The sequence below is a fragment of the Canis lupus genome, chromosome 7 (assembly GCF_048164855.1).
Source record: "Canis lupus baileyi chromosome 7, mCanLup2.hap1, whole genome shotgun sequence".
Classification (NCBI taxonomy): domain Eukaryota; kingdom Metazoa; phylum Chordata; class Mammalia; order Carnivora; family Canidae; genus Canis; species Canis lupus.
In genome coordinates, this window is record NC_132844.1 from 32,614,021 (window position 1) to 32,640,461 (window position 26,441).

The 26,441-nt window shown below is 34.1% G+C and overlaps 1 protein-coding gene across 5 annotated transcripts in view; it reads left to right on the forward strand.

Annotated features, from left to right (window-relative positions):
- PHIP (PHIP subunit of CUL4-Ring ligase complex) overlaps nucleotides 1-26,441 on the forward strand; it is a 131,716-nt gene that overhangs the window by 59,941 nt on the left and 45,334 nt on the right. For 4 of the 5 annotated variants that reach the window (XM_072832280.1, XM_072832275.1, XM_072832276.1 and 1 more), the window contains 6 exons: nucleotides 8,783-8,911; nucleotides 10,246-10,471; nucleotides 14,300-14,437; nucleotides 15,115-15,298; nucleotides 20,067-20,184; nucleotides 26,106-26,246. In XM_072832280.1, coding sequence (XP_072688381.1) covers nucleotides 8,783-8,911; nucleotides 10,246-10,471; nucleotides 14,300-14,437; nucleotides 15,115-15,298; nucleotides 20,067-20,184; nucleotides 26,106-26,246 — 936 coding nt within the window. The remainder of the gene's footprint in view (nucleotides 1-8,782; nucleotides 8,912-10,245; nucleotides 10,472-14,299; nucleotides 14,438-15,114; nucleotides 15,299-20,066; nucleotides 20,185-26,105; nucleotides 26,247-26,441) is intronic. The other variant, XM_072832277.1, reaches the window with a different exon arrangement.

The window sequence follows — 26,441 nt, forward strand, 5'->3', positions numbered from 1 at the left end:
TTAATTCTTTTTTCCCTGTATCAAGCCTTGGCTTAAACTTTTTAAAAATCTGAACTCTTTTTTAGGACCACCTAAATTTGTAGACAAGGGTTGCAATTAAGAATTGAGATAAAGATTTTATTACTGGTTTGCTTATATAATCCCCTAATTGATTTCATTTCAGAATCTAACAAATAGATTCTCAATTTGCTAGTGGTATTATCTAGAAAAAGTGATTTACTTATCTTTACTGTTAGATTTCCTCTTAAATCAAGGATCTTAATGATAAAAGGTGGGTGTTGGGTTTGCTTTTGTTATATACAGGAAGTATATGACAAGTGAGGTATGACAAAGCATGAAGTGAAATAGACAATATATGTTTCTTGTAGCCTTCCCACCATTATTTCATCCTTAACTAAAAACAAAGTAATCTTAAAATAAACTTAATAGCATAGTGTATTTGCTGAAAAAATGTATAAGATAGAAACTTTAATCTTGAACCTTCTTATGTCTTTTTTTTTATGAGCCAGATAATGAAACTAAAGAGAATTTTGTAGAGAAGATTATGATAAGACAACTTATTATTTTAAAATGCATATATATAAATTCCAGCTCTTAAGATTTACTTATCTACATCATCTAAAAACTATGTCAGTTATTCATGTTATAGCTGAACAGTCCTTATATAACTTAAGTATTAACGATAAAAGTACATTTAAGTATTTTGTCAAAGGCAGATAGTGTATATTAAGAATAAGTTTAGACTATTTCTAACTTAGCAAGCTAAGTATAGCTTCGTTTTTATAGTTGTTTTAAACTCTACTTTCAATGCTTTCAAACTTCAATTTGATGTTAAAAGGTAGATAAATTATTCCCAGAAGTAACTTGAAAATATGTGCAAACTCAGAATTGAATGTGAAGGATTTTGTAATATTCCAATTCCTTGAAAGAGGTAGGCAAGTTTGGGACTTTAATACAACCAAAAGTGTTCCTAAATACAAAGTTGTTTTATAGCCTTTTTTCCCTTAACACAGTAGAGCTATGTTTTAACTGTAAGTTTAAATGAATGATAAATCATTTTGAAAAGAGACTTTCAAATTTCTTAGTACTAGGCTATTTGATTATTAGATAGTAAGTAAAAGATGTTTGGAGCGAGATTGTAGACCCCACATTAGTAGCTTTCCTCCTGTTTCTGGTGCTTTTGCTTTATCTTTCTTGTTCCCTTTCTTTTCTCTGTATCTATTATTCTAGCTGTGTTTATGACTCTTTTTCCATATCTTTCTGTTTCTGTCAATGTTACTCAAAGCTGTAGTTTGTTGCCTCTTGTCTGGTTTTGATTTTAATTGAAGAGTACAATGTCTCCTTCTAGAAGGCAATTTTACTGAATTTAAGTTTTGCTTTTGTTGTTTCATGAGTAAATTCCAAATGACAATTTTTATTTAATTAAAATTTTCCTTATTTTTATAATTAACCTTTCTTTTACTTGAGATTTTTAAAAAATGTTCCAGTGTCCACTAATCCAGAACAATATATTTCTCCTTGCAACGTTCCAAACAAACAGAGGCTGCCAATCCACCACTCAGAATTTTTGCACATGCATACTTCTGACAAAATGTTCTCAGTGTGACCTCTAATTTCATTTAAGACAATTGTAGCCGCATATATCTAGGAAAGGCAGAAAGAGAAGCTCAAAATAGGTATCTCATATCGTGTTCTCTTGTAAATCAAGATTTCAAGGTAAATCTTTGTTTCTCTCCTTCTCTCCTTCCTTTTTTTCTTTCATCTCTCCATCTCTTTCATTACCTATCTATCTCATCTAACAAGATGCCGTATATCTGCACTCTATGTTAAAAGGATTCTTTGATGCTTCTAGTCCTTGTTTCAGCCTCTCTGGGCAAGAAATTACCTTCAATCTTCTGAGTATAAACTATAGTTATTGTCAGTTTCAGGTTTCTGGGGTTCTCTACATCCTGTCTCTTTCTCATCTTTGGTATCAAAAACATCTTAAAATCATTGCCATGGATGTGAGTTTGTCTCTGTATCTTGTCATCCTGTATTATGTTTAGTGAATTACTTTTATGTAATTCTCTGATATGGTCTATGAGTTACTATCATAAGGGTGTTGAGATTTGATAGTTACACAGGGAAGTGTGTACAATTATACAGAATGTAAACATACAGGTGAAAGACACTTTAAATAGCAAATATTTCAGTGTTTATTTTGTGCATAAACACAAACATGGAAACCACAAGGAACAGTAAGACATGGTCCTTATTTTTAGCCAGCGATGGTAGCACGGTATATGAGAAAAATAATTGCTATATCTGAAGATAGAGGGATCACTTCAGGGTGGATTATCAGAAGACGATTCGTTAAGGAGGAAGAATTAAAATTGTGTGTTGAAAAAATAAAAATTGAGTCAGAAAAAATACTCATTTATATAAATAAGAGGAATATTATAAATAGCAAAGCAGGAAGTGTTAAAAAGTACATACAGGGATCCCTGGGTGGCACAGCGGTTTGGCGCCTGCCTTTGGCCCAGGGCACGATCTTGGAGACCCGGGATCGAATCCCACGTCGGGCTCTCAGTGCATGGAGCCTGCTTCTCCCTCTGCCTATGTCTCTGCCTCTCTCTCTCTCTCTCTGTGACTATCATAAATAAATAAAAATTAAAAAAAAAAAAAGTACATACAGTAATGTAGAAAGTTTGTCTGGAATAGACTTTGAAAGAGTGAATGATAATATGGAAAGCATAAGTTGATGATTTCATGTTATCTTTTTAAGTGTAAAGAATAGTTAACAGAGTGGGATTTTTGGTAAATTATCTTATATTTTGGAAACAAGGGGAAAAGTTTGATTACCAGCAGTACTATTTCAAGTATGAAGTTGAATAGGTTGGGAAATAACTACTTTTATCAAATCATAATGAAAATTTGTAGGTAGTAGGAAATTTGTGAAAGAAAAACACATTTGTATAGGACTTGGTGTTTTGTGACTGATAGAGGGATTAGGGCTCGATAGTGACAGAAGATTTAATAATTTAAACTGATTAATTAAATTTAAATTAAAGTAATTTAATATGTGGAGAATATTGAGCCTAGCTTGTATTAAAAATATTAATGGAGGGACGCCTGGGTGGCTCAGCAGTTGAGTGTCTGCCTTTGGCTCAGGGCGTGATCCCAGGTCCGGGGATAAGTCCCACATCAGGCCTCTTGTAAGGAGGCTGCTTCTCCCTCTACTATGTCTCTGTTTCTCTGTGTCTCATGAATAAATAATTAAAATCTTTTTTAAAAATAAAATATTAACAGAAATATGAATGATGTGAAAAACTTTTTTTTTTTATTTTATTTGTCTTTGTTTATTGTAGCATTGGATGACCTGTGTGGAAATGGCTAGGCAACACTCGGAAATAGACTACTTAGAGGGTCTAGGAGTAGAAAGAGATCTTGGAGTCTTCCATGTAGAATGCTGTTTACCTCATGGAGATAGAGCAGTATAGAGGGCTTAAAACTAAACTTTTAGAAGTAGTCCTATTTCTTCACTAGGGAATGAAGAAAAGATCCAAATCTCTTGAGAATATATTAGAAAGGTACATGCTAATATCATGTTGCAGGCCAAAGGAGGAGAATAGATTACAAGGAGGACTGATTAATAAAATTGCAGCCTTCAGTGAAATTAGAATAGAGGTGAACAGAATGCTATTAAATTGAAGATGTTATTTATTTTGATAATAAATGTTCTTTTGATGAAAATTAGAGCTGATTCTTCAAAATCACTTTTATATATTGGTTCTACCAAGCCAGTTACAGCAACTTCCTTTTTTACATAAATTTACTTATGTTGGCAGTACTTAAATAGCTTCCTTTAATTAATATGTAATGATGTTAACTATAAATTAAAGAATCTTCAATATTAAAGGAAACATTCATTTACTAATGGTCTTTTAAGATAATTTGATGACACCCAGACTATTGGAGTGTAGAAAACTTCCCTTAAGATATATTTTTTGTTTACACTGTAACTACCATAATTGATTAGAAAGTAGTAAAAGCATATTTTAATCTGTATGACACTATCTTCAGTATCTAGTGCACTTTCTTAATTAAATTTATTTCTCCCCAGGTAGATAAACTTTGAAAGTTCTTTATACTTAAGGATTTTATAAGGGTAATTCTTAGCATAAATTCCATTTCCCCACTGTTTTATTCTTGGGATATGAGTCTATATATACTCACAGAATAGTGAGGGTGTTCAGAATTTTAAATTATGGAGAATTTTCTAGGTAGGATGCACCCGTCTAAACAGTTATACATATATATATATTATTTAAGATGTAATATATATATGTATATATATATTATTTAAGATGTTATTTGGAGAGAACACGGGTTCATGCCCTAGCTAGGGTGACACGAGGGGGTAGGCAGAGAGAATTGCAAGCTGATTCCTCACTTAGCACAGTGCCCGACGCAGGGCTCAGTCTCATAACTGAGACCAAGACCTGAACCAAAATCAAGTCGGATGCTTAATCAGCTAAACCACCCAGGTGCTCCAGGCTCGTTCGTTTTTTAAAAATATACCAGTGTTGGGGTATCTTGGTGGCGCGGTTGGTTAAGTGTCTGCCTTTAACTCCGGTCATGATCCTGGGGTCCTGGGATCAAGCCCCACATAGGGCTCCCTGTTCATTGGGGAGTCAGCTTCTCCCTTTCCCTCTGTCCCGACCCCCCAGTCATGTTCTCTCTCTCTCAAATAAAATCTTTAAAAAAAAAAAAAAGAAAAGAGAGAGACAAAAAAACTGACCCTGGTCACAGACATAGAATAATTCCTTAACAAGGTGATTCTGCTTAAGATAGCCTATGTTCTGGGCAGCCCGGGTGGCTCAGTTGTTTAGCGCCGTCTTCAGCCCAGGGCCTGATCCTGGAGACCTGGAATCGGGTCCTACATCGGGCTCCCTGCATGGAGCCTGCTTCTCCCTCTGCCTGCATCTCTGACTCTCTCTCTTTTTCTCTCTCTCTCTGTTTCTCATTAATAAATAAATAAAATTAAAAAAAAAAAAAAAGGATAGCCCATGTTCCTAATTTGTATTGGGTTTCTCTAGGATTACATACCTCTCATATTCACCTTGAATGTGTGTTCCTCATGATTGATGTAACTTAGATCCTGTATAATTTTAGTCTACATTCTAGTGCTTTTAGAATCTAGTGCTTTTGGAATCTCATTTCCAGATTTGTCCAATTCTTCCAAAATGTCTTCCTAAATATCAGGTATTAGAATTTTAGAAAGGGATAGGACTCTGATGATATTTGGATTATTTCTATCATTTCACAGAAGATTAGGTGATTTGCCCATTATCAGAGAAGTCTCTTAGGTCTTAGACCTCATTTGAGTTATTCATCTTTCTGCTTCACAAAAATTACATTAGAAGCTGTGACAGTATATTCTGCCTTGAAAAAGGTACTAGTATTCTTCATTAAATATGACATCATCATCATCAAAGCTCTTAACTCATTAGGTTCTGTATTTTTTCAAATTCATTGTACACCTCTAGATTATTAAGATTTTGCTACTCATTTCTTGGAAATATTTATAGAATTCTTTAGTCAGTATGAGAATCTCCCTACAAAAGAATTATTATTATTTTAACTCATCCAATCCTTTCATCTCTTGTTTTAAAAATAAAATAACTGTATCATAATTGCTGAATAAATTTTTTATTTTTGCACTTATTGGTAAATAGCATGGCCCAGATTTTCTCAGCTTTTCTTATTGTGATTTAATGTGTATGAGTTTTATTGTGTGGTCTGTTTTTACATATGTCCCAAATGTTTCTTAAGCATGCTTAATTTTATGAGAGGTAGTTCATCTAAAATTCACTTTGAAAATTTATCATTAGTATTTCCTTTCTTTCTAGTTTTAAGATTTCATTTATTTAATTGAGAGAGAGAGAGAGAGCCGGAGGAGGAGCAGAGGGAGAGGAACAAGCAGACTCTGTGCTGAGGGCGGAGCCAAACACATAGTTCAATCTCAGGACCCTGGGATCATGACCTGAGCTGAAACTAAGAGTGGGGATGCTTAACCTGCAGGGTCACCCAGATTCCCCTTCATCCTTTTGGTTTTTGAATATAAGCTTCATTGTTTTTTAATTATATATAAATATTCAAAAGTGCCTTCAGTAGTAAATTTTTTTCTTTGGGAATTCTCCTAAATACTTTAAACTTGATTTGGTGAAATCATTTCAGAAAGAAATACTTAACTTTCTTTTTTGGTTGGCTTAATCACAGCATAATCATAAAAACAGTTACAGTGTATTTATTTATAAAAGGAAAATAAAATATTTTTCTACTTTGTATCAACTGGAAAGCCTAGTCTGCATTTTGTAGTTACGTTTATTATTGGAGGAGCCATTACTAAAGATAAACTTAGCATTTTAATTAATAAGGTTATGGACAACTTTTCTAATTGATTCATGAGTAGATTCTTTCAGTGCCTCCTTTAATGAATAATGGTTAAGCCAAATAATGTGCTTTTACTTTTTTCTGATGTTCTGGAAATAAACTTTTATTTTGTCCATATAAAAATCACTTCGAAGTTACACAGGTGCCTTATACCAAGAAAATTGATACTAGCCTGCCATATTCAAACGTCATGTGTTATATAGGAAATGCAGTGATCTTCAGTAAGATTAATCTTTTCTTTGCTTTTTTAAAAGTTTTCTAAGTTCCACATCTCCTATTCTTTTAGAGATCTACTATAAATTTGGCAACATTAGTAGATAGCATAGAAATAGGGTTGATTAATCCTCATATAGTCACCCCACACAAGAAAAGGAGAAAATGCAGCACAATGTTGCCTAAACATCAATGAAGGATATCATACTTGTGAACATCTTTCTAAAATCCTTTGTCATTGCTGAGTCAGACTTCTTTCAGATCTCTTCCTCTCTTCTACTCTGTACTTAGAATTGTAAACATAGGCTTATAATAATACCATTACATTTCTGGAAGTATTTATTAGAGTAGATTTATAAGTTGTTGCTTTTTTGTTTTTCATCTTTTGTGAAATTTTGAACTGAGATAAAAACATCTAACACATAACCAAGGCAATTTGAATTCTTAATCTTGAATTTTTTATGTAAAATTCTATCTAGAGGTAAACTTTTTTCAAGTGGCTACTTATTTACAACAGTTCATGTAATTTTTATTTTGCCTAGAAAACATTGAAAGAGACCTGAATCCTGACATTCCTGCAGTTTTAGTCTCTCATGTTTGGCAAATACCAAGTTATACTTATCTACTAATACTTGTGTGCTAATTGGGAGAAATAGTTGTATACTTTCTCATTTTTTAACAGTTTTAAGCTAGGGTTGTAATCTTTTCCCTTTGTCTGCTGTCTTATCCTCCAACTTTCTTCACAACTGAGAAATGATCCTGTTTCACTTATGACTCATTTTCTTGTTTGTATGGTAAATCTTTAAGTGTATTAGTCATCAGATAAGTTTACTGATTTTCTTGCATATGATTAATTTTAAGGAAAGTTATTCTTATTTCTTTTCTATTATTATCACTTTACAAAATACCATTAATAACACCAGTGCACTCTTTCCTTCTTTTCAACATGCTAAAGGAAAACTAGTTTTCTTTTTGAGTCAATCCCATTTGTGATAATATATTAACTTTTTAGGCAGAGCCCTTTCTTTTAGAGTGATAGTTTCTCTTTTGACCAAAATGAAAACTTTCCTTAAGAAATCAACTATTCTTCTTCTAAATTTTAATTTCACTTCCATATTGTGAACTGCACATCCATTCCTGTGCCATTTTTTAACACTAACGAAAGAAAATTACCACTTCTCTCTTTTCAAAGCATTTCCTGGAATATTGGGATATTGCTAGTAAAATTCAATTGTTCTAGATCAGTGGATACCGGAACAGAGAGGAGGTATTTCTTACCTGATAATGTGTGTGTGTTCCGATTCTGCTAATCCAGAAATCCAATCGCATTTGTTGAAAATCATCCTTAGTTGTTATTTGTTAGGGAGTCAACTCCCTATTTTAGTTGTTTTCTGAAATTCAGTCCCTAGATGTGCTTTAGATAGGCTAGAACTTTTACCTCTTTCAGAACACTGCTAAAGAAGTTTTCAACTGGAACATAGTCTGAAGAAGCACTGAGAGCAAAAAAAATTCAGAGTGGTGATTGGCCACCTCTGTTTGATTGACAGGTTGCAGGGAGAAACCCATTCGTTCTGGATTAATGGAACTGGAAAACAGAAAACAATTATCAGGTAAAAAAAACCTTTTCTTTAACCTTTGAAATTCACCATTTAAAAGATGAGTCAGACCATCAAGGGAATTTATTACCAAAAAGAAAAAAAAATTAGTGTCTTGTGAGCAATGATCTCTGGCTACTTCTTCCAAGAGTTAACAAAAAAATCGCTACACATTGTCAGCCTTTGCCGAAAGGGCTTGATTAAATGCAGATAAGATGGAATGTAAGGTGCAATTACATTGTAAATGTGGCTTAAAGACATGAAGCAGAATTCTATGGGTGGGGGAAATTGATGTTCTATTTTCTGAATTTTGTCTGGTCTGTGTGTGCATAAAAAGAATACTTTGTTTTTCAAGGCTGTTAATCTGGCACTTTTCATGAATATTCACAAAAATTTTGTTACTATACTGTGTTATACATAATCTTCACTTCATTGGGATGTATACTTCTACATCTTTACCATAAAATTTTAATAACAGTAGTGACCAGTTCTTTATATTTTAATGGCAACTTTCTCATTGTTGGTTAAATATATTTCAGATTGAAGGCCAAGGACATGGTGCAGTATTTGACTGCAAATGCTCTCCTGATGGTCAGCATTTTGCATGCACAGACTCTCATGGACATCTTCTAATTTTTGGCTTTGGCTCCAGTAGTAAATATGACAAGGTAGAGTATCATGATTCTGTATGGGTTTTTTTTGGGGGGGTTTTTGGGTTATTTTGTTTTAAATCCATGGATGGTTAGGGGTTGTATTTCTTCAGGGGTGGATAAGCATCATTTATGCTTTCAACCTCAAACTTGAAGAATCAGTCATATTTTAAGTATTCTAGGGACTTAAGTTTTAGAGAGAGGGTATATACAGCAGTTGTTAAATTCCTGTTCTCTGTAATAGACATTAGATGATAATTAGATCTTATTTAATCTTTACTTAGCCTGCTAGAGCAATGTACATTGTAATTCTAAAGCCAAGGATGGGAGAGATAGTCCATAGAGAGACTCTGAAATTATGTAAAATGTTTTATTTATATGGATAAAATATATTTATCTGGGTATAAATCTGTGACTTTCATGTGGTTCTCAAAAATGTATGGCCTACTGATGGTAGCTAATATTTTTAAATACTAAAGAGCCTTATAGTGATTAAAAGACTTAAAAATTGAACAATTCATAGTTTAAGAAATTCCAAATAAACCTATAAAATTATGAAGCTACAGATGTGTCAGGTATGAGTTCACATTAATCATTTTGTGTCATTTCACAAAATGTAGAAAATGCTCATCAACTGTTAGAAAACCACACCATGTTGATTTTTATGTTAATATTATATAAGTCCCATTTATTGAATACTTTAGGGGTTTTCTTAAATTGTATAAGGGATTTCATTAGAGTTTAATTCAAAGAATAAGTTAATTGAATGATTTCCCTTTCAAAATGCTAAAACAGACAATTAGTATGTTTAATAGTTTAAAAAATAAGATAATGGTAGCTCTATGAAAGTAGTAGTAGTACTGCTGAATGATTTATACCTAGATTTGATTTTACCATTTAATTTGAAATTACACAACTTTAATTATCATGTTAGTGTTTTATGTATGCAATCTTTTGTTACAGAGAAAATTCAAAGCAACTGCTTTTCTGATCATGAAATTTAATGTAGGAGGGACGCCTGGGTGGCTCAGCAGTTGAGCATCTGCCTTTGGCTCAGGGCATGATCTCGGAGTCCCGGGATTGAGTCCCACATCAGGCTCCCTGCGTGGAGCCTGCTTCTCCCTCTGCCTGTGTCTCTGCCTCCCTCTCTCTCTGTGTCTCTCATGGATAAATAAAATCTTTAAAAAAAAATTAATGTTGGAATATAGTAAAGACTTATCATAAACTCAAAGAATATTCTTTTATGTTGTTGTTTAATACCATGATTTACATTAAGACATTGCCTTCCATTAGAAATTTAAAGTGATAAATTTTTTTTTTTTCCAATCTTCTGTGGACCTTTCTTTTTTCAGATAGCAGATCAGATGTTCTTTCACAGTGATTATCGGCCCCTTATTCGTGATGCCAACAATTTTGTATTAGATGAACAGACTCAGCAAGCACCTCATCTCATGCCTCCCCCTTTTTTGGTTGATGTTGATGGTAATCCTCATCCATCAAGATATCAGAGATTAGTTCCTGGTCGTGAAAATTGCAGGGAAGAGCAACTCATCCCTCAAATGGGAGTGACTTCCTCAGGTAAGTGCTTATTTTCATAGATAATCAAATTTTCCATTTCTAATGATGTCTTATAAAATTGCCAATTGGTAAAGCTTTGTTATTGTTTTGAACAAATGAGAAGTAAAATGATTTTTAAATCTTAAAAAATTTTTCTAATGTCCTTTGAATAATGCTGAAGTATGTACTACAGGATAATTAAGGAACATTGGAGAGTTAAAGCAATAATCTTGGTCATTTATTTATTCATCTTTTCTGTGACACCTAAACTGGTATTCAGTAGTGAACTAATCAGACACCTTCCTTGTTTTCATGGAGTAAGAATAATAAACATAATTATAAACAAATAGTTAAAATTTGTGATAAATCTTATTAAAGGGGATAACTTATGATGTGAAGAGAAAATAAGACTAGATAGCCTATTCATATTGAAGATTGTTTTAAGAAGTGATCAACTTTTAGAATTTTAAGTAAGATAGGGATGAAAGTGTTGAGAGCTTTTTTAGTGAAATAATGGAGGGCAAAAGTCAAATTAGTTGAAGAATTGAAAGGGAGTTGAAAGACTAGAAAAATTTATGAGAGGGGCCTGGGTGGCTCAGTCCATTAAGCGTCCCAACTCTTGGTATCAGGTCAGGTCATGATCTACAGTCATGGGATTGAGCCCTGAGTCAGACTCCACCCTCATTGTGGAGTCTGCTTCAGATTCTTTCTCACTCTCTCTCTGCCCAAACCACTCGTGCTCTCATTTTTTCTGTCAAATAAATTTTTTTTAAAGAGAAAAATTTATGAAAATATTTTAAGTTCTGAACTCCAGCATAATGAACAGAACTTCTAAGTAGATGGAAAGGATACATATGGGATGTAATATATAATGAATAACTTTTAAATAATGAATTTAGATTCCGTAAGTTGTGCAGAAAAACCATCTCACTGTATTACAGAGAGCCCATCTCTTATTTTCCTTTAAGGATTGGGCATGAAATTGCAATGAAGATGAACATATTGGATAGGAGGGGCTGCTCCTGACAGTGGCCATGCCCATTCAGGATGGAGGGTTAGGAGAAGCATTGGAAGAATAGTTGCTGCTGCTACTTGTGGAGAGTAATACAATCTAATAGACCTGAATGTCTGGAGTATGTGAAATTAAAATGTCTCATACTACATGGACATAGCATGAACTCAAAGACTCTAAGAACAAGTGATACTATTCAAGAACTCTAGGCAGGTATTCAGACTAGAGAAGTCTCAATTATTTAGAGAAGTCTTGATTATAGGACTAAAATTAAGATAAATGTCTTTAGTCTCTGAGGGGAACTGGGAAGTATCAGATCTTGCCCAGGTCTCGAAAATAGGTACCTACGTTGAAATTTCGGGCACAAGGAAATGAGGAAAGGACTCATTAAAAATATCAGTGCTACTTAATTTTCATAGTTATTACATTTTTCCTCCATTTAACTTTTGTATAGGACTTTCAGAAATAATACCTCGTATGATAATCCTTATTCTAAAAGTTGAGAAAATGAAAATTTAATATAAGTCTGTTCTAGTTAAAGTGCACAGAACCACAGGGAATCAAATGCAGCTCTGACTCTTAGTCCATTGTTCTTTCTTCCGTATCTGATCTTGAAAAGGAATTAGACACCATCTATTAGTACAGGACCATAAGAGAACCTATAGCAATGATAATGGCTTCAAGGTAAAGTCATACAGTTTTTAAGTATTTTAGGTCAGAGAATTCAAGGTAAACATCAATTTCTTTCATTATTTTTGATTTAACCAAGCAAAATATAAGACAGAAGAAAGATACTTTTTAAAAAATCTTCAGCATCATTTGTAACTATTTTTCTATTTGTAAATCTAGATCTATGGTAAAATTTATTTTGGGAAATCCCTTAGAATTAAGTAAAAATAGATGATGCGTATTGTAATGCTTGAACTCAGTTTTATTATATTTACACTGTTACATTTATATTTGAATGCTTCATCAGTTGTAACTTGAGCAATATCAGATTAGTCACTGATGTATAAACATGAGCTGTTTCCTCAGCATCCTAACAGGAAGGAAGCAGTCACAGGCATCTTAACTTTTACCTCTACTTTTACCACTCTCTAGCTTTGTGACCTTGGACAAGTTATTTTTATCTTATTGAATTTTAGTCTTCTCTTATAAAATGAAATAACATTATGTGCTTAGTACCTGTAATTTTCCCTTAGATCTTCCTTACTAATTCTTCGTTTCAGAATCTCCTTTGTATCTTTTCTTAGCCCACTCTAAATGTCTGATATCATCACATCATTTCTTATATACCCACACACCTGATATTAACTGCTCCCTTCTATCATGGCAGTGCTTTCATATATTTTATAACACTTACATGGTTTTTTTATTCATTCAGCAGAATTGAAAATTTTTATATGCCTAGCATTATGCTAGACTTAGAATACTAAATAAGGCAATCATGCTTTTGTGGAACTAACTAGTGGGCTTCCTTTTTATTTTGGCCTGAGTACTAATATGTATATATTGTTTGAGAAAATGAAGGAAGATAGCACTAATTCAGGGGTAGTCTGGAAAGATTTCACAGAGGAAATATAGGGATGCCATTTTAGTTGATGCTTGACGGATAAGTTGGTGTTTATCATGTTTATACTTGAATTGTGAGTATTGTGGTTAAAAGCTCCAAAGCATGAAAGTTTTCATCCAGTTAGGAGAGCAGAAGAGTCAGGTAGTCCCATATGACTGATACAGGTGAAAGTTAATGCTGGAAAATTAGGGTGAGTTAAAACACACCAAGTTCCTCCCTACCTCAGAGTCTTTGTTCCAACTCTTGCATTCTATCTGAAGTGTCTTTTTTCTTGCTCTTCACTAATTCTTCTTTTTCTTCAAGTCTTAGCTCAAATTCTATCTTCTCAAAGACAGCTTCTTTGACTTTTTCTGTCTCACTGTAAGTGTTCCTATCTCTATTCTCCATTTTCTCCAACATCATCTTTCTTTTAAAAAATGATTTTATTTATTTATTTGAAAGAGATTGAGCAAGAGAGAGAGAGAGAGAGAGAATGTGTGTGAGCTCCAGCATGAGTGGGGGAGGAGCAGAGGGGGAGAAGCAGACTCCCCGCTGAGCAGGGCACCCAACATGGGGCTCGGTCCTAGGACCCTGAGATCATGATGCAAGCTGAAGGCAGATGCTTAACTGACTGAGCCACCCAGGCAACCCTCTGTCATCATCTTTTAACATTTTTCAGTTTGCATTTATATAAGGGTTTATTGTTTAATTCTCCCATTAGAATGTTAGCTGCATGAAGTCAAGGACCTTATTGTCCTGTACACCACTGCAACTTTACTCCATAGTTCCTAACATGTAATAGACCATCAAGAATTTGCTTAATAAATGAAATAGTAAAGGTTTGGTTTCATTTTGTTTTTTGAGAAAGTTGGTTATCAGATTTGCCTTTTTTGCCAAAGAAACTGATCTAAGATGAAATTCCACTTTTGTCATTTATTAGATACGTGACTTTGAGTAGTTATTTTGGTTTTCTTATTGTAAGTGGAATTAATACTACATATCTAACTGCATTATTGTGGGGATAATATGAGTGCCTGAACCATAAGTACTTGGTAAATCTTAATCCTTGTCATTGTTGTTTGTAATAAGGTTAACATATTCCTGGTTGTGTGTGTATGTATGTATATTTTACTGCTATCATTTCAAAGTTTATCATTTTAGATCTTTTTAGGTCTTTTACTCAAGTAAAATTTATATTAAATTTGAACTCAAAGTGAGTTTAATTAGTAAAATGGTTTGACTAGTGGGCTAAAATATTCTTAGCATTTTGTGTGGTATTATATAGGACTGAACCAAGTTTTAAGTCAGCAAGCAAACCAGGATATTAGCCCACTGGATAGCATGATTCAAAGGCTACAACAGGAGCAAGACCTGAGACGTTCTAGTGAAGCAGGTATCAGTAATACCAGCCGTTTAAGTAGAGGTAAGCATTGATTGCCTCAAGTGAAATATTTTTAAAATTGTAATAGTTTAATCCCCCATTGGTAAAGAAGTGATTAAACAAAGTATGGCACATCCATAAAATGAAATATTAGGCTGCCAGAGTGACATCTTTTAAAAAATACGTAATGCCTAAGAAAATGTTCGTAATATAAGGTTTCGAACTGTAGACAATGAATCTTTAAATATGTATATCCTTTCAGATTCCTATAGTAAACATGTAGAATCTAGAAAAACTTTGAAAATAAATTTATTCAATAATGTATGGAATATACACCACATTCTCCTGTATCTCACTGCTCTTATTGTCACATATTATTTTCAGAGAAAAGTTAAAGCAAATTTATGAACCACAGACATTCTTGGGTTTGTCTGTTTTTGCTTCTTATATCGTTTTCCCAAAATAAAAACCGTTTTTTAAGAAATTAATGATTTTTTTAAGAATTATTTTACATGAAAAAAATGTTACTCATTAGTTTAGCTAATTAACTGAATAGCCATGTTTTTTCATTAAATTTTTGCCTGTGGTTTGGTTCCTAATTTGGTAATTTAATTAATTTGCCATAATGCGACATTTCATGTGAAAGATAATGTAGATTTTATTTTCTTTTATAAACTAATGTTTTTAAATAGAACTTACTATATTAATTTTTCATTTAGGCTCTGTAAGTTCTACCTCAGAGGTTCATTCACCACCAAACGTAGGACTAAGACGTAGTGGGCAAATTGAAGGTGTACGGCAAATGCACAGCAACGCACCAAGAAGTGAAATAGCCACAGAACGAGATCTGGTAGCTTGGAGTCGAAGGGTGGTGGTACCTGAGCTATCAACTGGTATAGCCAGGTAAGGGGAGTTGTTAAATTTTATGTACCACTGTTGTTTATGTTCATTATTTTGAATTATAACCTTCAAAGTACCGTTTTAGGTTTGTAATTTATTTTAAATTTATCTGAAGAGCTAGTATTTTAAACTAGTCATGGCTGGAAGAAAATTAAGTTTCAGTTAAGTCCTGTTCTAGAATGTTTCATGTAAAAGATATGGATGGGAGGGGATGTATTAAGGTGAGTAGCATATTTAAAACTTAGTTTATCTTGTTTAACTGTGTCTTAAAACACATTTCATGAATTTTTTTATAATTTTTTATAGATCTTACCATGTCATATTCAGATACATCATAGTGAAAATATGTGATATTATTTATTGGTAACACATTATAGAAACATTTTTTATATACTGAAATAATTCTTTAATGATATTTGAATGTACACATTTATAAATTAAATATTGATTTGATATTAATTCTATTCTCAAGGTCCATGTTGTGAAGGAACTTTTATATTCATAACTTAGTAATGCAGTATTCATGAATGTGGTCCATGTGAACCCAACTAATAACTATGGTTGACCCTTGAACAACATGGGAATAGGGATGCTGACCCTCTGCACAATTAAAAATTTGCATATAACTTTTGCCTACCCAAAAACTCAACTGCTAGTAGTCTCATATTGACTGGAAGCCTGATAACAAACAGCAAACACATATTTTGTATTTTATATGTATTTATATGTATTCTTCCAATAAAGTAAGTTTGAGAAAAAAATGTTACTAAGAAAATCGGAAGGAGAAAATACATTTATGCTACTATAGTGTAAAAAATCCGCATGTAAGTGGACCCACATAGTTTTAAACTGTTCAAGGGTCAACTGTACAGAATATAATACTATACTATAATAAAGACATGAAGATCAAAATGTAAATTTGATTTTAGGATTTTCTGGTTCTTAAGCTCAAAAGATAGTAATTATATAATTTTAAAAACACTTTTAACCTGAATGTTTATATAGGTTATGCTATTTGATTGGACAGTACTTAAGATTTGTGTTAGGATTTAGGAACTATACAAATAAAGTATAAGTTTGAACAATAACTTTAGCTGATAACAAGTATACCCAGATGTCCTTAATAAAAAATTAACTGGGGATCCCTGGGTGGCTCAGCGTTTTAGCGCCTGCTTCTCTCTCTGCCTGTGTCTCTGCCTCTCCCTCTCTCTCTGTGTCTCTCATGAATAAATAAATAAAATCTTTAAAAAATAAAATAAAATAAAAAATTAACTCCCATAATATATTTTTAGTTGGATTTTTGTCCACATTTTAATTCTAATGTTATGGTTTGAAGAGGGTGTGGTAAGTAACACCCTTCTTAACAATGGTTCCAAAGTAACTGAAAATACAAAAGAATGAGATATGAAATCAGAATGGCACTTTATGTTATTGATACAACTGTGAAGGATGTGGCTTTTATCTGCATGAAAGTGTGTTCCTAGTCCTGAATCCCAAACACAGGTAGCCACTGGGTCACAGTATTTCTCCCCACGTGAGGCAGTGGGGCTTGGGTCTTAAAAATGCAGAACAGAATGTAAACATTGCAAATGAGGGCATAGGACTAGGCCACCATACTAAACTAGTTTTTCCTTCCAGAGCACACTAATTAGTTCACTTCTTCCTCCTGGAGAGAATGAGTAAAGAGTTTAAAAGAGGCCAGGAGTGGGTTGCTAGTTGATGGTGAAGGTCCCCGCCCCCCATATGTGGAAGGAAACAGAAGGGGGGAGGGGAGATGTTTCTCTCCATATGTTCTTTACTTTTTATCCCTTTTTCATTGAGCTTGACCATTGAGCCAGTGGTCAAGTAGGGCTATGACCATAACTTCAAAGGATATTTGACCTTCCTGAAGCTTTGCCCCAAATACTTGGTACTCTTACTTTGAGAATCTTCCTGGGGGGATGCCTGGGTGGCACAGCGGTTGAGCTTCTGCCTTCGACTCACGGCATGATCCCAGTCCGGGGATTGAGTCCCATGTTGGGCTCCCTGCAAGAAACCTGCTTCTCCCTCTGCCTGTGTGTCTCTGCCTCTCTCTCTCTCTGTGTGTGTCTCTCATGAATAAATGAATAAAATCTTTAAAAAAAAAAGAAAAGAAAAAAAAAAAAGAATCTTCCTGGGTTATGTCCCCCTCATTGACCTTTTACAGTTTGCCCCTTGAAGGCTCTTAAGTGGGTCAGACCTATCATTACATTAATTAAAATTAAGTCCATTCACATCAGTTAGATTCCAATGAAAGACTATTATCTGTAATATGTAAAGAACTCCTGGAGGGTATTATGCTGAGTGAAGTAAGTCAGTCGGAGAAGGACAAACATTATATGTTCTCATTCATGTGGGGAATATAAATAATAGTGAAAGGGAATATAAGGGAAGGGAGAAAAAATGTGTGGGAAATATCAGAAAGGGAGACAGAATGTAAAGACTGCTAACTCTGGGAAACGAACTAGGGGTGGTAGAAGGGGAGGAGGGCAGGGGGTGGGAGTGAATGGGTGATGGGCACTGGGGGTTATTCTGTATGTTGGTAAATTGAACACTAATAAAAAATAAATTAAAAAAAATAAAGTAAATAAAATAAAAAAAATAAAAATATATATATAAAGAACTCTTAGAACTCAACAGTAAATAAAACAATCCAGTCAGATAATGGGCAAAAGACTTGAACAGACATGTCTTCAAAGAAGATATGCAGATGGGAAATAAGTACATGAAAAGATACTTAACATCATTACTGTTATTGAAATACAAATTAAAATCAGAAGGAAATAATCTCTATATATCTATAAGAATGGCCAAAATACAGTAACATCACCCATTGCTTAGGAGGGTGTGGAGAAACTGTATCACTCATGCATGGTGGAAATAAAATATTGTGGCAACTCTAGAAAACAGTTTTTTCACTTTTTTAAAAACTTAAATGTGGGACTACTATAATATCCAGTGATTGCACTCGGGCATTTATCCCAAAGAAATAACTTATGTTCACAGAAAAATCTGTACATAAGTGTATAGCAGCTTTATTTGTAATAGCCAATACCTAGAAACAACCAAGATGTCCTTTATGAGTGCATGGTTAAACAGATTAGCTATATCCACACTGTGGAGTGCTACTCTGCAATAAAAGGGAATAACCTATTGATACAACAGGTTGAATGAATCTCGAGGAAATTATGCTGAATGAGAAAAAAGGTTTACATACTTTATGGACTGTTCTTAAAATACCTATAGAGGTAGAGAACAGATTAGTGATTGCTAAACCTTGGGGAGAGGAGAAGTTGAGGGGGAAGAAAGAAAGGTGAGAATATCATTATGAAAAGTACACACAAGGGATCTTTGTGGTGATGGAAATATTCTATATCTTAACTGGGGTAATGGATATACAAACGTGCACATTGATGAGTGTGAATAGAACTAAATACACAAACTACACAAACACAGTAGAAGTAAAACTAGGGAATCTGAATAGTATTGGTGGGTTGTATCAATGTTAACATCTGGGTTGTGGTATTTTATTATAGTTTTGCAATGCTACTATTGGGGAAAACTGAGTAAAGGGCAAGGAATTTCTGTTATTTCTTTCTTTTTTTTTTTTTAATTTTTTTATTTATTTATGATAGTCACGAGAAAGAGAGAGAGGCAGAGACATAGGCAGAGGGAGAAGCAGGCTCCATGCACCGGGAGCCCGATGTGGGATTCGATCCCAGGTCTCCAGGATCGCGCCCTGGGCCAAAGGCAGGCGCCAAACCGCTGCGCCACCGAGAGATCCCGAATATCTGTTATTTCTTAAAATTGTTGTGAGTCTATAGTTATTCCAATAAAAAGTTTAATTAAAAAAGAATAAGAAATTAAGATGAAACAAAAAATTAAATCAAGGCCATTTTTTTTATGGATTTAAATGACTCGTTTTATTTTCCATTCAGAATTATTACCAGCTGTGTTAAAGATTCTGCAATTAAGTGAAATGACATTAATGTACTCTAGTAATAAAATACCGACATTGTAGAGTTCTTCCAAGTTTGAATATTAACTCCCTTCCAACTGAAATCTTCAGGGAAAAATTAAAGTTCAAAGATTAAATACCCCTGCAGGTCAAAAACTTTAAAGTTATAAGAAATTAAAGTAAAAAAAATTCTCTTGCCCTTGTAAGTTCAGGTTCCATGAAATTAAAGTTCACAATTAATGTTCCTCAACTTTTTCTGTTGCTCACTTTCAGCTCAGTGCCTGGAATGAGTTGAAGTTTTTTCTGTAGCTGAGGCCAGATCTGCTTTTCGTTGGAAAGAATATAGTTCTTTCAGGGCGTTAGGGAGTTATATTAGTTCAACCTCAAGGTGTTCTTGTGCCTCTTTTTTTAAGATTCCAGCTATCAGTATGGCATGAGAGATTGGCCCTATACTGACATAATTTTAAAAAAATAAATCCAATTTCTAACCCTTGGAGCAGTTATCTTAGGAATAACCATGTTCCCAGAACTAAATACTTTATTTGCCAGAGACCATAAACAGAAGCAGTAGTATCAAGTTCAGGTAGACAGACAGTCTTTCTGGTATTCCAGTCATTTAATGCCACATGTTGAGCTCATGATCTACTCATTTAAACTCCGAAATCTTTATCACATGCTCTGTGTGAAAAGAAAACATCACGAGTAGCATTCCCTTTCTGATACTGAATGTGCCTTTCAGAGTGAAATCAGTTGTAAAAATTCTAGATTAACGTGTGGCTTTTAATTCTCTTTCAGTAGGCAAGAAGAATGGAGAACTGCAAAGGGAGAAGAAGAAATAAAAACTTACAGATCAGAAGAGAAAAGAAAACACCTCACTGTTCCAAAAGAAAATAAAATACCCACTGTGGCAAAGGTAAATAGTAATTACTTTTATGCTTCATAAGTATAGTGATTGCTTTAAGGCTCCTTTGTAATTAAAAATGTTAACATTGTAAAAAGAATAATGGAATAAAGTTAATATAGTCAATTCTTAATTATCTCTTTAGATTATCTGTTACCACTTTAAATTTTTTTATTTTACTGCCTTCTAGTATACCTTTTCCCCAAATGCCGATTGTTATGTGCCTATTAAATGTAATAAGTTAGATCATAAGCCAAAGCAAGTTTTTTTTTTTTTTTTTTTTTTTTTTAGCTCTGCCATTGGTTGCACGTATTCTAAAAACAGTTTTTTGGTTTTGTTTTTTGGTTTTCTATTTTATACCTGTTACCATAGGTAAGTCAGCTCTGTATCTATAAATAATCTCATTTCCTCTACGAAAAAAAGCAAGCTGTTCCTATTTGCCTTGTTGGCTTCTCTGTTATCCTACTGTGGAAAAACTTTTGTATCCAGTGGATTTCAGTTGGTATATGTCCTAATCTGGGAAAGAGGAGTGTTTATTTCCTTGACTGTCAAGGAATCATTATTATTCATTCTTCCATGCCTTTTCTTTTTTAAACCACCAGTAGTTTGAAAGCTTCAGAATCAAGCTAGACTTACAGAACACCTTTTCATTTATAAGTCCCCATCTAAGCAATGATCTAAACAAAAAGTAACTGGTTTCTTGACTCTGCTTTGTTCTCTTTTTTCTGTATGGGTTCCGTAACCTGAATATTAGTGTCCTTTTCTAGAACTTTTTTTTTTATTTTGTGACTCTTGTTTTTAAAGGACTCGAGTATTATTTTATATTTTCCTTTATTAACGGTATCCTACCCCGGGATCAGTAGGGCCCCACAAAACTTCCTATTAATATAATTTGAGGTAATCTCTCACTTTCTGGGGTTTTCTTTGTTGTAGTTGGTTGGTGGTTGTTTTTTTTTTTTTTATGGTGGCTAAGAAGCATAACCTTTTCTGGATCCTTTGCTTAGAATCCAAGGATATGGGGATATAAACTCTTGTAATGATGGTGAGAGTTTGTATTGCTTCCACTGTTTTTTGGATGGAGTATAGTGATATCTATTAAAATTAAAAGAATATGCTTGCTTTTAATCCTATATTAGTACTTTTCTCCAGAGTATTTTTTTATAGAAAAGTACTGATGTGAATGTCTGTACATATGTTTGTCTGTATACTAGATATTTATAGTTTGCAACAATTAGAATAACTTTAGAGTCCATTGGTAGAAGAGGGGTAGGCTGGGTAGGCTGTCATATCTGTATACTCATGGAATATTATACAACTATTTAACAAAATGAGATAGAACTCCACTGCCTTAGAGAAATGTTCATGATGTATTTTTAAGTGAAAAAAACAAGTAGAACAGTAATGTTTATGACTTCATTTTTTGTTTTTCAAATTTTATGAAGATAAAGGTTTGAAAACAAACATGAAGGTGTACAAATTATGAAACGGGCATTTTTTTCATCTCCGTTGCAGTGTTTTTTTTTCTTCTAATAATAACAGATACTATGCAGGTGGGAAGTATAAAGTAATACAAAAACTGTTTAGGAAACTTAAAATAATAGTAGTAATATGATTATTAGCAGTAGGTTTGGTCCCAAAATTACAGTGACTTAAAAAAATGTATGTAATGGATATAATATTGATCTCTGATGTAAAAGCCTCAGTCAGTTGGTCCAGGCCTAGTATGATGACCTTGTTGTTGAGAACTGAAGCTCTTTCATTTTTCTGATTCTCTTATGTGTGAATTGGAACTCATGCCTCAAGATGTCAGCTTTCTCATTGAAGGCTGAAGGATGGAGGATCAAATAAATAAGGAAAGTGCAAAGGGTATATACACTGTCTTGAGGAATGTTCTGTGAAGTTGCTCTGCAACATTTTGCCAGATATGCCATTGGCCAGATTTTTAGTCACATGAAATCCTTACAAAGAACATTTTTCTTGTGCAGAAAGAGGAGAACAGATGTTGGTGACAACCAGCTTTCCCTTCCACTGTGTTGTTTATGAAGGCATCAAAAACATTAATGTTTTTTGACTTGGAATTTATCCTAAAGAAATATAAAATTGAGGGAAAATCTTTACAAAATGGGACAGATAGCAATTTTTAATTAAATGAATTTGAGTTTTAGGTAAATATATTTATTTTAAATGAAAGAAGCAGAGTATATTACATTCTTCACATATTACTCAAAATTTATGATTATAGTTGAGCAGTATTTCCTCTTACACTGTTACGTATTTCCCAAAATTAGAAAACCTTCCAGTAATCCTTTTAGAGAAAATCTAGGTGGAGTGAATTTTATGTCCTTGTATGTGAAGATGTGTTTTATTTCACTTGGCTATTACTAGTAGCTGTTTTAGACAGGAGTAAGGCTGAAGGGGGAAAGCAGGGTTCTAGTACAAGACTAATTTCAGAAAAGGAACTGGAGAGTGGAAGTGGATGGAGGAACAGGGAATGGTTGAACTCAGATTGCAGTATTATATAGGTCCTAAAGTGCACATCCAGAATCTTTTTTAGAAATACAAAGCAAGACCTAGATTTTTGCTTTTTTTCCCCTACTCCTCAGTGCAATATTAGCACCTTAACACACTTGTGAAGACAGACCATGATGGGAGGAACAAAACCACATTGTAGATGGACTTACATGACTAACACAGGGAAACTAATGGTATGCATAGTACATATATTTGAAATAGCATATTTTTAGAGCTAGGAGGGGATATTGGAACATGTAAGAAAAAGCAGTTCTGGAGATACTAGATATTAGATAGATTGGGATAAAACATTGTTATTGAAATAGAGAACTCATTGGATGACTTGACTAGAAGAATGAAAGACACTGAAAAATGAATTAGTAAGCTGGAATGCCAAGTGGAAGTACTCTCCCAGAGTTCTTTCTTCCCAAGGGAAGAAATGGGGGATCCCTGGGTGGCTCAGCGGTTTAGCGCCTGCCTTTGGCCCAGGGCATGGTCCTGGGGTCCTGGGATTGAGTCCCACATTGGGCTCCCTGCATGGAGCCTGCTTCTCCCTCTGCCTATGTCTCTGCCTCTCTCTCTCTCTCTTTCTCTCTCTCTCTCTCTCTTTCTCTCTGTGTGTGAATCTTCATGAATCTTAAAATCTTTAAAAAAAAAAAAAGGGAAGAAATGATGGAAAGGATAAGAGAAGTGTAAAAAGCAATCATAAATTTATATATTATGTATGAGGATATATGTAGAGAGAGCACACAGATTAGAAGTAGTAGTATATGCAGTATTTAATGAATATTTGAAGAAGAGAAAATACAGAGGAAGGAAAGAGTTGAAAAAATAATCAGAATTTTCCCAAAATCAACCTCTGGCTGTTATGCCAAAGAGGATATATAAGAAAAGGCATGGTGTGTCAAATAGGATAAATAAGGAAAAAATAATCTAGAATTTAAAAATTTTAAAACCTCAACTAAGCACATTATAGTAAGAAACATTTGAAAAAATTTAAAACAACATTCTAAAAGTTTCTGGACAGAAAAAGAGAGTCACTGCAAATGAGCATAAACTTGACTAACTTTATACTTATTTGCTGTTAACAAAATGAATTCTGTTGAGCACCCCACAACCAAAAGGAGAAATACGAGGAAATCTTTAAGGATCAGCACCTATATTAAGAAAATTGACTATATTTCCACACAGTAGCATTTGTGTCTATTTCTGGTTGGAATGGTACGTGCTAGAAGCAAATGCTAACGTGCATTGGTTCAAGGGATGGAGAGTTACCTGTAAAGATGACAGTGCCAATGGAACCGTGCTGCTTGAGTTGTGAACAGTTTTGACATCTTGCCACCAACTCCTCCAACTGACAGATGTTTGTGCTTGCCCCTCCATGATGTTCACAAAATTGGGTGATATTGGTGGTGTTGCTGTGGGCCAAGTGGAGGCTGGTATGTTCAAACCTGGCGTGGTGGTCACCTTTGCTCCAGTCACCATTAAAATTGTAGTAAAGTTGGTTGAAATGCGTGCACTATGAAGCTTTGAGTGAAGCTCTTCCTGGGACTAATGTGGACTTTTGTGTCAAGAACTGTTTATAAAAGATGCTTGCCATGGCATTATGGCTGTGACAGCAAAAATAACCCACCAATGGAAGCAGTTGGCTTCGCAGCTCAGGTTATTATCTTGAGTCATCCAGGCCAAATCAGTGCTGGGTATACACCTGTGCTGAATTGTCACACAGCTTCACATTGCTTACAAGTATGCTGAGCCAGAGGAGAAGATTGATTGCTGTTTTGGGAGTAAGCTGAAAGTCCTGAATTCTTGAAATTTGTTGATGCTGCCATAGTTGATATAGTTCCTGGCAGGCACATGTGTTTTGAGAGCTTCTGTGACTGTCCTCCTCAGGGTCATTTGGCTCTTCATGACATAAGACAGTTACTATGGGTATAAAAAGAGCAGTGGACAGGAAGGCTACAGAACCTGGCAAGGTTACCAAGTCTGCTCAGAAAGCTAAATGAATATTATCTATACCTCCACCCTGTTTTAATCAGTGGTAGAAGTGCCATTTAAGTTTAATATTAAGAAAATGTTTAATGTTAATAATGCATTTTAAAACCTTAAAGGAAAGAATCTTTTGTGTACCATTTGGTTTGTGTGAGTGTGCAGCAATTTTAAGGTAAATAGTTCTTAAATCAGTACTTTTTAGTGGCCTGGGTGGCACAATCAGTTCAGTGTCTTACTCTTGCTTTTGGCTCATCGTGATCTCAGCGTTGTGAGATCTTTTTTTTTGTAAAAAAGCAATTTGGGGTTCTTTTTTTTTTTAATTTATTTATGAGAGAGACACAAACACACACAGAGAGAGAGAGGCAGAAACACAGACACAGAGAGAAGCAGGCTCCATGCAGGGAGCTCGATGTGGGTCTTGATCCTGGGACTCCAGGATCACAACCGGGGCCAAAGTCAGGCGCTAAACCGCTGAGCCACCCAGGGATCCCCTGGGGTTGTGAGTTCTAACCCTGAGTTCGGCTCTTTGCTGAGTGTAGTCTGCTTGAGATTCTCTCTTCCTCCTCCTCCCACTCGTGCTCTCTCTCTAAAATAAATAAGTCTTTAAAATAATAAGTAAATCAGTCAGTCAATCAGTACTTTTTAATGGAAACAACTTGGCCAGAAATCTGTCACAGAATTTTGAGACCCATTGAAACAAAGTTTAATGAGAAGAAAAAAAAGTGAGGATATAGTTAAAGGTACAAAGTTATTTTCTGTCACTTTAAAGATTTTCTTATTGAATGATGTGTATTTATGATATATTGTATATATAAATCTGATAAGTCTTTTTTGGAAGTAGGTTTTTTTTTTTTTTAATATATACACACACAGTTTTTTTTTTTTTTCAGGTGTGAATTCTTCAGTTCATTGAGTTTTTTCATCTCTGTCACCATGTTTGACTTTATTAACTTTTTTGGTTATGTTATTGTTAGTTATGTTCTCATCTACTACATTGATTCTGCAGCAGAAGAGAGAGAGCCATCCACCTGGTGTCCTTGCCCATAGTGGCAGAGTAGTTTTGTGATCATCATTTTGATTTCTGTTTTGCCTCTGCCTGTTAAGATATGCCTCATAACACATGGTCCTCTGTATCTGTTCTCTAGGTTTAGGTGGGTACAGGAGAATTAGAATTACAAACCCTTTAGTCTGTATCACCTAATCAGAAAAAATAAAATTTATAACTTATTAAACCAAGTGAATTTCAGATATCACAAACTTGTGATTTAACTTAAGGCAGTGTTAAAATATTTGAATTGGTACTGTAGTCTACTTATGTGACTATCTTAAATATGACTGGATTTTTTTATAATTAAAAAATATACAACTTCTGAACACAAAAAGCATGCTCTTTAATCCTACTTTAAATAAATTTAATTTACTTTTTCCAGAATCATGCTCATGAGCATTTCTTGGATCTTGGAGAATCCAAGCGGCAGCAGGCAAATCAACACAATTATCGCACAAGATCTGCTTTGGAGGAGACTCCTAGACCTTCAGAAGAGATAGAAAATGGCACTAGTTCTTCAGATGTAAGATCTCAGCACATACATAAATTTGTTTCCAGTTTAATTTATTTTTTTTAGTGTGACTGTTTGTATTCATTGATTTATTTGTAAATAAATAGATGTAACTCAAAGATAGTGTATTTCTAGGTCTTAAAATGATAGTGATAGTTTCCACCTACTGAAGACATTATGTATGTTCCAGGCATGGCATACATTTTC